The sequence below is a fragment of the Rhamphochromis longiceps genome, linkage group LG7 (genome assembly GCF_057381845.1).
Source record: "Rhamphochromis longiceps isolate RC_006_pf linkage group LG7, R_longiceps_female_GT1.1, whole genome shotgun sequence".
In the NCBI taxonomy this organism is placed as follows: domain Eukaryota; kingdom Metazoa; phylum Chordata; class Actinopteri; order Cichliformes; family Cichlidae; genus Rhamphochromis; species Rhamphochromis longiceps.
In genome coordinates this window covers 2,982,978-2,997,882 of record NC_140563.1, presented here as the reverse complement: position 1 = coordinate 2,997,882, position 14,905 = coordinate 2,982,978, and the positions used below count along the sequence as shown (strand labels likewise).

Sequence of the window (14,905 nt, the reverse complement as noted above, 5' to 3'; positions counted from 1 at the left end):
CAAACTCCCATGCGCCCTCAAGTATCCTTGAGAGGACGAACTCTCCTTTCCAGCACCCTGGCATAGACTTTCCCAGGGAGGCTGAGGAGTGTGATCCCCCTGTAGTTGAAACACACCCTCCGGTCTCCCTTCTTAAAGATGGGGACCACCACCCCGGTCTGCCAGTCCAGGGGTACTGCCCCTGATCTCCACGCAACATTTTAGAGGCGTGTCAACCAGGACAGCCCTACGTCCAGAGCCTTCAGGAACCTCGCCCCCGGAAATTGGCGGGTCTCTCCCCTCATCCCCAGACTCTGCTTCCTCCTCGGAAGACGTGTCAGTGGGATTAAGGAGGTCCTCAAAGTATTCCTTCCACCGCCTGACAATTTTCTCAGTCGAAGTCAGCAGCGCTCCGCCAGCACTATACACAGTGCAGGTAAAGCACTGCTTTCCCCTTCTGAGTTGCTGACGGTTTGCCAGAATCTCTTCGAGGCAGTCCGAAAGTCTTTTTCCATGGCCTCTCCGAACTCCTCCCACACCCGAGTTTTTGCTTCAGCCACTGCCCGAGCCACATTCTGCTTGGCCTGTTGATACCTGTCAGCTGCCTCCGGAGTCCCACAGGCTAACCAAGCACGATAGGACTCCTTCTTCAGCCTGGTGGCTCCCTTCACCTCTGGTGTCCACCATTTGGTTCGGGGATTACCACCACGGCAGGCACCAACCACCTTGTGGCCGCAGCTCAATGCAGCAGCTTCGGCAATGGAGACGCTGAACATGGTCCATTCGGACTCAATGTCCCCAGTCTTCCTCGGAATGCTGTTGAAGCTCTGCCGGAGGTGTGCGTTGAAGATCTCACGGACTGGGGCCTCTGCTAGACGTTCCCAGCACACCCTCACTACGCGTTTAGGTGCATCGGGTCTGTCCAGCGTCCTCCCCCGCCACCTGATCCAACTCACCACCAGGTGGTGATCAGTTTACAGCTCAGCCCCTCTCTTTACCCGAGTGTCCAGAACATATGGACGCAGGTCTGGTGATACGATTACAAAATCGATCATCGACCTGCGTCCTAGAGCGTCCTGGTGCCACGTGCACTTATGGACACTCTTATGTTCGAACAAGGTGTTCGTTAAGGTCATTTTGTCACCCACCCTGTCGTTACCCACGTGAGCATTGAAGTCTCCCAGCAGGACAACAGACTTCCTTCCACCTTCCAGCACCCCCCCGGCTGAACTGCCACTCAGCGCATAAGCGCAGATGACAGTCAGGACCCGTTCCCCGACCCTAAGGCGCAGGGAACAAACCCTCTCATCCACCGGGAAAAACCCCAACGTACCAGCAGCAAGCCGAGGGAATATTAGAATACCCACCCCAGTCCGCCGCCTCTCACCAGGGGCAACTCCAGACTGAGACAGAGTCCAGCCCCTCTCCAGGAGACTGGTTCCAGAGCCCAAGCCATGCGTAGAGGCGAGCCCGACTATATCTAGCCGGTACCTCTCAACCTCACGCACTAACTCGGGCTCCATTCCATGTCCTTATTGCCAGTCTTGGCAGCCGGGGATCGGTCCGCCAGGGCCTCCGCTCCTGGCCACCGCCCGGCACACAATGCACCCGACCCCTATGGCGCCTCCTGTGGGTGGTGGGCCTGCGGGAGAATGGGCCCATGTCTCCTCTGGCACCCTCCCCGGGCCTGGCTCCGGGGCGGGGCCCCGGTAACCCTATCCCGGGCAGGGTAAACTGTTCCCTCGATGTTTTCTTCATAAGGGTCTTCTGAATCGCTCTTTGTCTGGTCCCTCACCCAGGACCAATTTGCCATGGGAGACCCTACCAGGGGGCAAAAGCCCCCAGACAACATAGCCCCTGGGATCCCTAGTATAAACAAAAACCCCTCCACCATGATAAGGTAGCGATTCACGGAGAGGCAAATCTATCGTCTGATCTCGGAAGCTAAGCAAATCTATTCCCCTTTTGTTTAAATAACTCTCCTTGGATTGTCTACATCATGCACAAAACGCTGCCGCTGCGGGCCTGAAGTCCTGCACGTCTGTGCTAATCATAGAAGAAACATGAGGCTTGTTTTAAAATACTCGCTGTTTAAATTAAGTACCTTTTTAGATTTGACATTACTGTCCCGTAGCTTTTACTTGCAATTTTTATGGTTCTTAAAATTGGGAGCAAAGACTTCCTTGCCTTTGAATCTGCATGTGTCTTTGTATTTTTGTGTGTGAGAGTGCTGATTAAACTGACCTGTAATGGCTTCTGCAGTAAATGGCCAGGCAGTAAACGAGAATACAATTATCTCTGTAGCACCGTGATTTCCTGAATGTGGTTCACGGACACACAGAATCCGCAGGAAACACTACACACTGCGTATATTGAGGTCTGGATGTAGTTATTACTCTCTAGGCCTTTCAGTCACTAATTACTGTGTTGTTTAATAAGGCCCAGCCAGACTGTGTGTTTCAAGGTGTGTCTGAGACTAACAGCGTGAGCAGGTCATTTCATGGAAAACGTGAAAGTATTTAATTTTAATGGGTCTTCATGTCAGGCACTGGCTGTGAAGAAATTATACAAGACCTGAAAGAAAATGACATTAGTAAGACACACTGGGCAAAGGGAGATGAAAACAGGAGCGGACAGGAGAACAGAAAATGGGCCAGAAGCGCCGTGACTGCCAGTCTGAATTAATAAAGACACCACAAGAAGGAAGCTTACAACAAATACGGAAAAGTGCCCACGGTGCACAATGCTTTACCGTGGGTACTGAACACCCACAGTGCAATATTGTGTGTGCATCACACATTTCTTAATAGGGGGAACTGCCACGAGGAGGAAACTGTTTGTGAAAGCAAACAGTTCTCTATACGTGCGTCTGTAGCACTTAGCATGGCCGGAAGGTCATTTTGTCAGACAGCAATGACATTCTGAGAAGTGTTCTTTCTCAACGTGTCAACACTCCAGTCACCCCGACCACAACATATATCTGTCTGCTCTGCACTTTTCTGTAACTTCTGAGATCAAAGTGACAAGATGTCTAATACTGGCACATGTCGAGCTTCTGTTTGAGAGAAGCCCACCTCACGCCGATGGAAAGAGTCTGATCTCACCACGAATGCTTTCTTGTTTCACTCTTGGTCTTCAGTTGAAGGTTTTAATCCTGACGTGGTTCTTTAAGGGTTTGTGATGACATCTGAATTTATGGGATTATAAAACCAGCTCAGAATTTTTTGTGTGAGTGTGTGCATGTCATCAAGCTAAAAAAAACCCTGTTAGTTCCTGTATTTCAACTTTCACAAGAGGTTGAGGGATAATTTTGTGAGACTGAACTGTAAACATGAAAACCTTCCCTTTACTGTTAACTTTGAGCTTTTATCTCTAAAACTGTTCATATTTCCATTTGAACCCAAATTCCACAAAAACCAGTAATAAAAAGGCTTTTTAACAGACACTTTCCAAAACTAAAGTTACCTTCATTCTGGTTGGGTTTCACTCTGGAAGAGGTCACAAAATTAAGAGTGAACTTGACAATGAAAACCATTGAAATACATTGAGGTATGGCTTTAGCTGTTTGGGTCCCTCTTTCACTGATAATGATACGGGAATAAATAAGTGAGAAGGTTACAAAAAAATACTTATCAGGGGAATTTATAGTTAATAATAAATGTTAGGTGGACCTTTCATAGCCAGAGTGCGTGTTTATCTCAAAGGTGTATTACTGGCCATAAACGACCTTGGTTTTAAAAGCTTTGCGCTGCTTGTCGCACAGGTTTTATGAAGTCTTTGCACACTCTGTAGGAGAGAATTAAATGCTTCTAAAAAGGTGTAAATGAATGCCTTTGATAAAGCGTTTCTTTTTCCAGGGCTCACAAAATCGCTAGCCCGACGTCCCGGGGCTAGTGATTTTTCTGGTCGGGCTAACAAAATCCATCTCAGCCCTGCCTGTCAGGCTGTCATAGGAAGAAAGAATATGTCAATGCTTTTGCATTCTTTGGCAAACGTAGCTGTCAGTATGTGACATATTGAAATCGCGTTTGAATTTCCGCTTGTTTTTTGCTTCACTTTCACTTTGCGATGGCGCAAACTGTGAATAGAGAGCGGCAGCTACTGACTGGTGAGTGACAGATTAGTTGCGCACCAGTTCCTCTGACATCGTCTTATCACTCATTAGCTTACTATTCAAACGTGACAAGTGAAATCTCCCGCAGCAAGCTTAAACCTGTGATGCAGGTTGATTGCGCAGAGAATCGCTGATCATTATGCAAGTGCCTGTGTAAAAGCAGATGGATTTATGCAGGTATTTTAGTTCTGCAGAGCCAAATAAGACAGGTCAGGGTGAAGAAGGGACCACCAAAGAAAAGCCGATCACAAAACGGAAAAGATATGACAAATCAGGCTATGAGGCAAAAACAAAAGCGCAGCTTTTTTTGGTTTCATGGACAAAAGAATTTCTGTGGCTGGAATATGACGAGCTAAATAACATCATGTTCTGCCGGGTGTGTCTTGTTTCCCTCGATTTCTGAGTCGACAAGCACCTTTGTTACTGGGACCAGTAATTTTAAGAAAGACCCCATTAGAACCCATGAGAAATGCAAGAAATGCATTATTGCTCAGTCTGCAGTATCTTTCCCAGAACAAACGCCAATTGCAAAAAAAACTACTAAAAATAAACCAAGCACAACAAGAAGTCCAGAAGAAACGCAGAAGAAAAAGCTGTTTAGAACAGCGCAATGTTGCAAAGAGTGAACTACCTTTGGCACAATTTAGCAGCCTTTGCAAACAAAGCAAATGATCTTGGTTCCACTTACCTCTTACCCGTGACTTCAGTGGAAATGTCAGATTCAGGATCTGACACAGACTGATCCATGTTCTACACAGTTCTTACAAGTTCATAGAAATTTCTGTTCAATTAGAACCAAATATTTGAGTTGATGATTGTATTTTTTTACAGTTGTTGTAATTTGTGTTTTAACAATTTTTTAAGTCAATCAAAAAATTGTCCTCTTTTTTTTCAGGCTACTTAAATTTATTTTGGGCTACCAAAAGCTGAAGAGTGTCTGCCCGAAGGGCTACCAGAGATTTTGAAATTTTGCGAGCCCTGAAATTTTCTAATCTTTTTGTAACACGCTTCCTCTTGAGGCACCATAGACACTGATTTATTTGGCACGTCTATGAACTGAGTCACCCTTATTTTACCTCAAACCTGCATTTTGTGTCTCGCTGTCAGTCTGAAAGCTGCTGAAGTTGACAGCTGGATTTTTTTAAACCGCTATGTCAGGCTTCTACTTTCTTTACACAGAGATCAGTTCTTCATCAGCTCTCTCTTCAGATTGTCTTTCTTACGCCTTCCACCCAACCCCACCCTCCTCTGTATTCACGGCGGGGGGTTGTTGCATGTCACACTCTCCACCTATATTGTGCTATAGCCACCAGCAGCAGGGGCGGCAGATGAGTATGGCCATTGGCTTCTTCCCCTCTCACCGGCCCTCCCCTTACCCGACACAATGGGTTCGCTTGTCCATGCAACACGCACAGGCATATGCAGAAACACATTCACACACACAGAGGGGGCTTTACTCTGGGGCTGAGTATCGCTTCCCCACCATATGCTCCGTCTCCGCTGGAATGTTATTATCCTCATTTGCTGTAGAGAGAGCGGAGCATGAGGTAAAAGAAGAAGGAAAGCGTGACTAGGTTAGGCTAAAGGGCGACTGGGTGTTGAAACGTATCTGTGTGAGGGAGAGAGAGAGAGAGAGAGAGAGAGAGACCGTGAAAAGGAAGGGAGGATGCAACCGATGCAGTGAGGCAGCAGTTTAACACCAGCCTCAACCTGCTACTGTGAGCGACAGAGCACAGGGAGAGGCACAAGGCACCTTTTTATTCTCACTGGACACAGCCTCCTCTAAGGTCAGTGTTTCTCTCTCTCTTTCTGTCTCTTTTATTTTTACCCTGGTTTACCAAGCAGCACCGGCACCCCGCATCCGTCGAGCTCACACTGTAGCCATAGGGCGGTAGGTTCACAGAGCTGACAGACAAAGTGTGTGTGGTTCATAACCACAGAGAGTATGAAATGCTGTTCTCTATTCTGCACACTTACACATTAAACGCCTGCTGAGGGTGATGGTTAACAATGGGAGGAGCACACATCACAAAAGACAAACCTGAGCTCTCACCACAGGATGCTGCTCTGGTGGGTGCTGTAGCTCAGTGTGTGTGTGTGTGTGTGTGCTATGACCTGTGTTAGCTGGAGAGGACTATTAATTTTCTTTAAGGCAGTGCCAACTGAGCCTCTTTAGACGTGCACACATATAAAGACTGTTAAAGTCGGTAAACGCTGCTTCCCATTTGAGCTGTGGGAAAATAGGTGAGGCAGTGTGTGTGTGGATTTTGTGTCACCTCGTACAAACACAGCTCTGATTTATAGTCGTCCTGTCTTGTCAGCTGTACTCTGATCCTATAAAAGTTTATGTAGTCTGAACTGCATGTAGTTCACTCTAAACTTCCTGAAAACAGCAAAGTCACAATAGCTTTTTAACCAATAAAACTGTTGGACTAAGGATGACACTCATGCTTTGACCTGAGTCGCCTCTCTTCATTCGTGTGCTGGGTGCTATCAGCGTTACTCTTTAGCTAACTGTCTTTACAGTTAAAACTATTAAAGTCGGCTACACCAAGCTACACTCTGAGCATGGCTGCCATTCCAGCCGAGAAGAGGCAGGGGGGTTGTCAAATCCTGTGCATTGATTGGTCTCTATACTAGCCGGGCTCTTCAGTGTGTCTGTGTGGTCCCAGTAAGAGGGATCCTCCAAGATCAACGAGTAAATCCAGGAGTTCATTTCATTCGTAACTCTTCTCCCTCTACTTGCATGTTATCTAAAATAGTAGACGCATTAAAACCGAGTTAGATCTTAACTCGTCAAAAGAAGAGAAGAGATATGTAATGTGACCAAAAATAGCACCAAACTGAAGAGAGCATTTTTGTTTTTGTTTTTTTAAGAGAAGTAAAAAAGAGGAAGGAGAATAACGAGCCGCATCACAGTGAATAAAATGTGCATAACTCTACAAATATGGCTTACTTTGATCACGTTTGCGTGATCAAAGCTTGTTCTGGTCTCAAACTAAATGTGCTGTGTCACTGTCCTTGGGACGCAGTGCTACCTCTGCTGTAATAAAGCTGGTTGCCTTGTCATTTTATCCTCTTTTTGTGGAGCAGTTTGTCCTTCTGTTAAGACTCTTATGACACAAACCACAAATGCTGATGCTGTTTGACACTTTATTACAAAGCGTCAGGTTAGGTGTTGTGCGCTTGTGAATGCAGACGAGCAGAAAAGCAGGTGACCAAGCTCATTTGATCTGTGGGTTTAAAAATGGAGTGTGCAGAATGAGGAAGAAAGAGGAGGACAGAAAATTAGTAGCATAGTCAGCTTGGTTATAGAGGAAGTTAGTCACGTTAAATCTTATCCATTGCTTTCTATCTTTCTCTTTCTGCCTCGTTACAGCACCAGCCTTGGCTCTGGGCTCGGCTGCAGGCTTGCTTTCAGGATTGCAGGGGTTTTCTGTGCATTCCAAGTCTGTGCTGGGAATATGGGCTCTGCTGCCAGTCAGAATGGCTCATTCATGCTGAGCACAATGATCCTGTTTGAGGCACAAGTCCTTACCCACGCTGTTTGATTGGCATTATATTCACCATCTATTTACTTCATCCATTATGCATTGAGTCAGATCTGTTTGGCATTAATGATTCTCTCTTGTTTACTCTCTACTTGATGCATAAGAATAAAAAAAACTGAGACAAACAAAGATATTTAACGAATGAAGAAATTGTTTGGAGTATAGAACAGAAATGTGCAGATCTATAGAGCTGGGCACATTTGCTCCCAAAATATTGGCTAACAAAGAACAAGAAGAAAACTGCTGATGTTAGCTTGTCCCACACTTCATAGTAGATTCTAGTAGTAGTTGGTCACATTGTAACCTCACAACTTTATTTCCAGATTAAAATTAATCACGTCTATTGCATTACTGTGAGAAGCTCTGAACTGTTGCTGGCACGACCTTCCAGAAATGCCGTGTGCTGTCGCTCACCTTCTGTACACGGCATCCGTACAGTCTGTCGCCTCCGGCTGCTCGGTGCGTAAGAACAACAGGCACATTTCACTGATTTAATCGTCGTGAACTGAAGCCAGCATCAGAAGAGCAATAACAACTTAGTCGTTAGCGGCAGTTTGTGGGAATTTCTCATGTGGTTATTTTTGGATCTGGAGCTACAATTAGGTTCAGGAAGTCGTGAGATTTTTGCCAAAGTGTTGTAAATATAAATGGTTATTAATAGCAATCTTTTTTATAAAGGAGCGATTTGCAAGGAATTTAAACAGAGCTGCTTTAGTTGAAGAACTAGTTAAAGGACTCTGTGGCACAAACACTGAACTCACGCAAATAGTATACGCACTATTGTATAGACATTTTTGCCTTTTTATACCCAGGCTGATATGCTGCACAGAGGTTTCCTCTTTCACAAATCTCCAGTTAATCTGTTGGACCCTTGAGATCCAGTTGATTTAGGCTCATCATGAAGAGCTTGTCGTAAATAAGCATTGTTGTTCATTTATGAACATACAGGTCTCCCAGGACTCGGTCAGGCATGGTAATCGGGCAGACATGCTATTGATTGGCACATTTGGGAGCTTCTGCCACACCAGCTGTGATCTTTCTGGGGGGTTTTTAAGGTAGACCTGCAGGTCATGTGGATGAAGGAGGAGATGACAAGAAAAATGAGATGACTGTGATGAGCAAGATGCTGTGAAAAAAGGCACACAGAGGAAAAGACTGTGGCATGTTGATGTTATCACAGACTGCAACAGTCAAGCTCTGCCTTAGGTCTCAGTGATTGTAGCGTACACTGCTGTTTGGATCTCAGCTATGTGCTCTCATAGCCCTCTGATACTAACTTTATTTTTCTTAGTATCCCTGGTTGTGGTAGAGCTACAGTATTTGGATCAGTTGTGGAACTTAGCGTCTGCCATCTGGCATGACAAACATGTTTAAATGGTCTGTTATAGTCATTCTTCTCCAGAGAATGATTATCCCTGCAACAGCAAACAGGAAGCCTATAGTTTCCATCTCTTCCTGTCTCTATGGGGCGGGGGGAAGGGTCCGTAGTGTTGTTCAGCTCGAGGATTGTAGCACATCCAGTCACCCAGTTGGCCTGCCCTCATTAGACATGGGCCGGAGAGCATGTTCAGATCATGCTTATCTTCACATGCTGGAGCTTTGTAGGGTGCCTGGTGGTAAACAAAGAGGCACAGTGATGTGCAGATTTTATGAGGCAAGAAGTGTGGCATTTTGTAGCTGAAAACAAAGACTGTCACAGGTCTGTGATCTCAGCAAAAACAGCACAGGATACTGCTCACCATATAAAACAATCTGCATAGATAGCATCTAGCAGCCGAAGAGTCTGCGCTGAAAGAGAAGCTAAAAACAAGAGGGAATCCCAGCTTACAATCCCAGTATTGCAAATAGGTAACTGCTAAAGCAGTGAATGACGAAGATGAAACCAAGCCTGAACATGGATGATGCATTCTGCAGCTACTTTGTGTCAGGGGTAAATGAAAGCTCAACAAACTGGCATTAAATTCAGGTACCAGAAAAACCAGCTTATTCTTTTAAGTGTTATATGGACAACGAACTACGTCAATTTCCCACGTTTGCTCCGTGAGCTGGAGACGCAGGGTCTCATCTGGTTGTCTTGAATACACAAAACGCTTACAAGGCCTTTTAATTTTCACTCTATTATGCCTGCGACAGAAAGCCATCACTCTCTGGTAATTGTCCATAATGGAAGAACGAGATTGAACAGAGGCAGACGCATCTGGTCTCTTTCAGTAGCCTCTGAGTCAAGCAAGAAAAGCTCGCACACATTTTATCACCACCGTGAACATACGATTAAAGGGGTGTGACTTGGCATGCTAATACATTCACGCTTTTCCATTATTTATGAGTTACATCTGAATAGCAGTTATCTCAATCTAGGGCAGCCTTGCATATTAAACTTAGCTTACTTTGCTTTCTTTGTGTCTTTTTGGTGGATTTTCTTTTGAATAATAATCTCTTTATCTCACCATTATAGAATTACATCAGCAGCATCCTCTCTTTACACTTATTTATATCAGGACTGAGACTAGGTTAAGGTTCAGCTCCGTGCAGTCAGTTTAAGGTGAATAACATTTTAGAGAAATTAGCAGGGTGGATCAAATGTTCATTATAATGTAAAATGGGTTAAATAATGGGTTTTAAAACAATTTTGCATGACCACAGATGACTAAATGTGAACTGTTACAGTTGGTTAATTTTTATCTCTCACTTCTCCATATCATAGTCACTCCTTTTTCCACCTTTCTTCACCAGTGATTTATTGCATTTCTTTAACTCCTCCTTTGCTTTTTCCTGCCTTCTCACTTTCTCCTCCCTCCTCGCCAGCTCTCAAAGCATTCTAAGGGAGTCATGAAAGTGACCGTGAATAAATATCTTGTAGGGCGACCTGTCCCTCCTCCCTTCCTGCAATTGTCTGCTTCACCAGGTGACTCTAGTTTCCAGGGAACCGGTTTGTGCAGTGATACAGAGACTCCAAAGCTCTCACAGGTACACACACACGAGCTTACCAGCCAAGAAGGAAACGTGTGTGTGAAGAACGGACTGTAATTTCTCATAAATATGGATACTCCTGAATGGAAAAGACACTATAGGATTGATAACCATTCTGTGTTTACCCGGCCGGGGAAAACACAACTCTTTTTGGGAGGAGTGCTGGCAGGTAGTGTAAAAAATTTACTTTTTGTTTTTTTGTCATATTTTCAGACACGCAAAATAAATAAAGGGTCTAAAAATGAAAAAGTGTTGTTGAACTACGGATTAAAAAAAGCTCTAGAGGAAGCGCTGCCTTTACCACAGAAACCCAAACACACAGGTGACTGTTAGATAAGCGAGTGTGAGAACAGTCACCTAAGAAACATTTTAGACACACAGCCTGCCTGTCAAGGGAAATTATGCAAGAACTTTTTCAATGACCTTTCAGAGCTTTCGTGTGAATGGTGAAGCAGTGGCATTTATTTCTTGCTCATAATCTTACCTGGTGCTGCAGAGCTTTAAATGTTTGTTGTGCTGTAATCGGAGAGGTGTAGCACACAAGAATGAACTTGTGGCAGATTTTTTCAGCTACACCATATTTGTCAGCAGCATCAGTTAACTTTGCTGTTCTTGCAATAATGTTTAAAGATGGAGAAAGATAGAATACCCTCATTTTTAGTTAAGCATTTTTTAAACCATCTATAGTTTATAACACATGTCCTTATGTGAATTATACAACTGCAACCTACAGTGTTGAAGGCTGGCGAAAACACAGGTGGTGACTGTGTTTTCAGTTTGACTGCTGGTCAGACTTGGGTTGGAGCTCATTTGGTGTTTTCAGTCACAGACGTCTATCAGAGTTCTTGTGCTGCTCTACAGCAAGTAAACGTAAGCACCACAAACCAAAGGACTGACCTGATAAAAGATTTGTTTGCACCACTTTTTGATCGTTAGATACGACATGTCGCATACGCAGATGCACATTTCTGAAGTTCAGATAAATGCCACGACTCACTGACCATTCACTCTGAGCAAAGGTTACTGTAGCTGTCAAGGACGAGGTGCCAATATGGTAGCATTAAAGTTTGGTAGCGCAGAGAGCTGCTTAGAACATAACCCTTTAAATTTTCTTTTTATTTACTTCGACTGCCAAGAGAACAATTTGTAGCAGTTTGCCACCTATGTTGTTGAACATCAAAGGCACAACTGTGATTCCATGTAACTGTAAAACAATCAAAATGTGTCAGTAGCAGTATTTACTCCCTCACACCTGTGTAGTTTATGTTTAACTAGCAGCTTTCTTCCAAGAACCACAGACGAGGTCTGCTCAGCGTTCTCACTTCCTCAATCAGTAATTTTAATAAATGCCTGAGTTCCTGTTATTGTAAATCTGATTCCTTCTCACTGGCCAATTCTCTTTCTCAGCTCCTCTCAGTAAACTTGTCGTTATCGCTGCCGTAACAGGAGACTATAAATATGACTTCTGGTTTCATTGTCACTATTGAGACTTTATGGCGACTCTCATCCCACATCACTTCCCAGATCCTACCTGGCCGGTGACCAGTGTTCACTTTGTGTGTGGATTGTGCTGTCTCCGGGTCTCTGAGGTTATCAGTTGTGTTATGCTCGGACTTCTAACAAAAAGATCATCACATAAAAACAAAAACAACAGGATGTTAATGAACAGGGAGGGGAAGCTTTAGTGTCAGGCCAGTTGCATGATGAGTACGTCAGTAGAAGGGCTGGTACACTTTCCTCCATCAGTCATCAGCCACATCTCAGAAAGCTATTTCTCTGACATTGTGGCTGCGTGTAGTCGCCAAAGTGTGAAGCATTTTCTCTGTTGAGTTTATTCTCAGTATTGACATCAGAACACATCCCCCCACTTAAGGAAACAATGGGCACGCAGTGACTCTGGTCACACGGCTAAGAGCTGGCCGGAGGAGAGGCCTCCATAGGCCGACTCTGTAGAGAAGATGTGTACATAATGCTTTTCATAAGCTGCTTACATTTGTTATATTTTCAGTAGGGAACTCGACTGGGGTTTAACTTGTATACTGTTAAGTAAGTTGTGTGTGTGTGTGTGTGTGTGTGTGTGTGCGTGTGTGTGTGTGTGTGTGCGTGTGCGTGTGCGTGTGTGTGTGTGTGTGTGTGTGTGTGTGTGTGTGTGTGTGTGTGTGTGTGTCTTTGAACAGCAGGCAGGCCTGTCATGAGGAGTCCAGATGGTGGGTGGAGAAAGCCCTCCTTTAATCCATGCGCCAGGATATTATACCCCCCTTCACTCTCTCTCCCTCACACATACACACACACACACACACACCGTCATCTGTATTTCCACCGTTTGCACGACCCCCCATTGAGCTACTCTACTATTGGTTTACGTACCATTATCCACGCTCCATTATGTCAGCTCGGTCCACTCGCTGCTGTGTTGTATATCCTGACTGACGCAGCACTAAATGCTTGTACAGAATTGAGTTTGAGAAACGATAAGCGAGGCATGAACATTGTAATACAATTCAATTCACTTGAGTAAGAGGACTCATTATGTTACCCTGTCATGTATTTTGGAGGGATATGATTTCTTTTATTTTTTTAATCTGTGTAGTTTCCTGACAGGCTGAAAACATTGCAGGATGATGTCAACACCGTTTTTTTCAACTGAAATGAAATAGAAGATGATTTACCACAAAACTATAACCTGTTCATAAGTGTGGATTGCCTTCTTTGCCTTCTTTTGTCTTCTTAGTCTCGCAGGTCAGAAGTGACCACAATTGAAAAGGGTTGAGTGCTAAGCCTTACTTAGCAAGATGCATCCATTAACAATATGATTGCAGCTGATAATGAATTAATTAAATGCACAACAAGTCATATTATAATGACAGTTGCTTTAAAAATTCTCCGATTTATTATCTTGCCCACAAACATTGGTGAGATAATCATTTTAAACAGGCAAGTTTTATAAATACTATATTAACACCCATACTGCTCAATAAAGGGATAACTTTTCCCCAGGTTGTTATTATGTTAGTGCTTCTGTAGCTTTATTTTAACAGTGGTGTCATTCAAGGAAATGCAGTTTTCTCCACAACCTCTGAGCAAACATGCAGTTCTTTTAATTCCCAAATGTTTAAAATCATTATCAGTTTGTTGCATGCTGATGGTACGTGACTTGTTTTCAATCAGTCAAATTGTTCCGCTGTAGTGCCGTTTACAAAATACACACTGATGCTTTCTTTTTAGTATTTCTCAAAAACATTTCTCGAAAGAATGCGGAACAACAAACCCGACTGATTGGCTTCGTTTCTGTGTGGTTAATGTTGACACATAGGTGAAGCTGGAGGTGGCTGGAGGGTTGAATATTGTACGATTTTCATTGAGAGTTACCTGGATAGGCAAGATTAGGAACGAGTCGATCGGGAGGAAAACCCAGGTTGGACAAAGTTAGGGAGGCGGGGCTTAGCTGGTCTGGATGTGCAGAGGAGGCTAGTGGATATGTTTGGCAGTGGATTTTGAACATGGAGCTGCCAGACAGAAAGACCACAGTGAAAATTTAATGATGTAGTGAAAGAGGAGGTTGGTGTGACAGAACAGGGTGCCTGTAGAGGCGATGATTACATCTGACTGAGGGCATAGGTTTGTGCTACTCTGTGTGTGTGTGTGTGTGTGTGTGTGTGTGTGTGTGTGTGTGTGTGTGTGTGTGTGTGTGTGTGTGTGTGTGTGTGTGTGTGTGTGTGTGTTTGGAGGTTTTGGAACGCTCACGAGGTCTTCATTGTTTTTACGACTAGCTATTTTCTCTTTAATCTTTTATGTGCATATTAAACGGCTGTTTTGAAAGAGCGTTTGCTCTCCCTGCTGACGATGGCCTACATATCACAGACAGACTAATTAGGGTTTCTCTCTCCAAGGGCTTATATACTCCCTTTCATTCTCAAAACAAACATGAGTGTACTCCAGATCTTGATAAATGCAGCTACCACAACAGTGCTTCAGATCTCACAATCTCTCCTGTTCATTGTATAAGTTTATTGGGGGCGGGGTTTGATCTGAGTTGGTGGACCTTTTACATAAAATCTGGGGAAGCCTCAAACTGTTTAAAGCTTCTGTCTGATATGCAGGTCAACCTTTAAAATAGCCTCTTAATCTACACAAATTCTGTCAACTTATTTTTATTCTAAATCTTGAAATCTGCGCATATTGTGTTGTAGAGAGGAAGGGCAAAGCTACCTGTTTCCAGTCGGAGAACACTGAAGAGCAGACCTGTGTGGCGGTGAAGATCGAACAGTCCATAGGTAGGTTGCATCACCTC

At 44.2% G+C, this 14,905-nt stretch overlaps 1 protein-coding gene across 6 annotated transcripts in view; it reads left to right on the top strand.

Annotated features, from left to right (window-relative positions):
- fgd4a (FYVE, RhoGEF and PH domain containing 4a) overlaps nt 1-14,905 on the top strand; it is a 55,339-nt gene that overhangs the window by 18,609 nt on the left and 21,825 nt on the right. For 3 of the 6 annotated variants that reach the window (XM_085411631.1, XM_085411633.1, XM_085411635.1), the window contains exon 2: nt 14,805-14,888. In XM_085411631.1, the coding sequence (XP_085267757.1) occupies nt 14,805-14,888 (84 nt within the window). Of the gene's footprint in view, nt 1-5,512; nt 5,881-10,464; nt 10,784-14,804; nt 14,889-14,905 lie in introns of those variants that run through there. The other 3 variants (XM_085411636.1, XM_085411632.1, XM_085411638.1) reach the window with 3 other exon arrangements.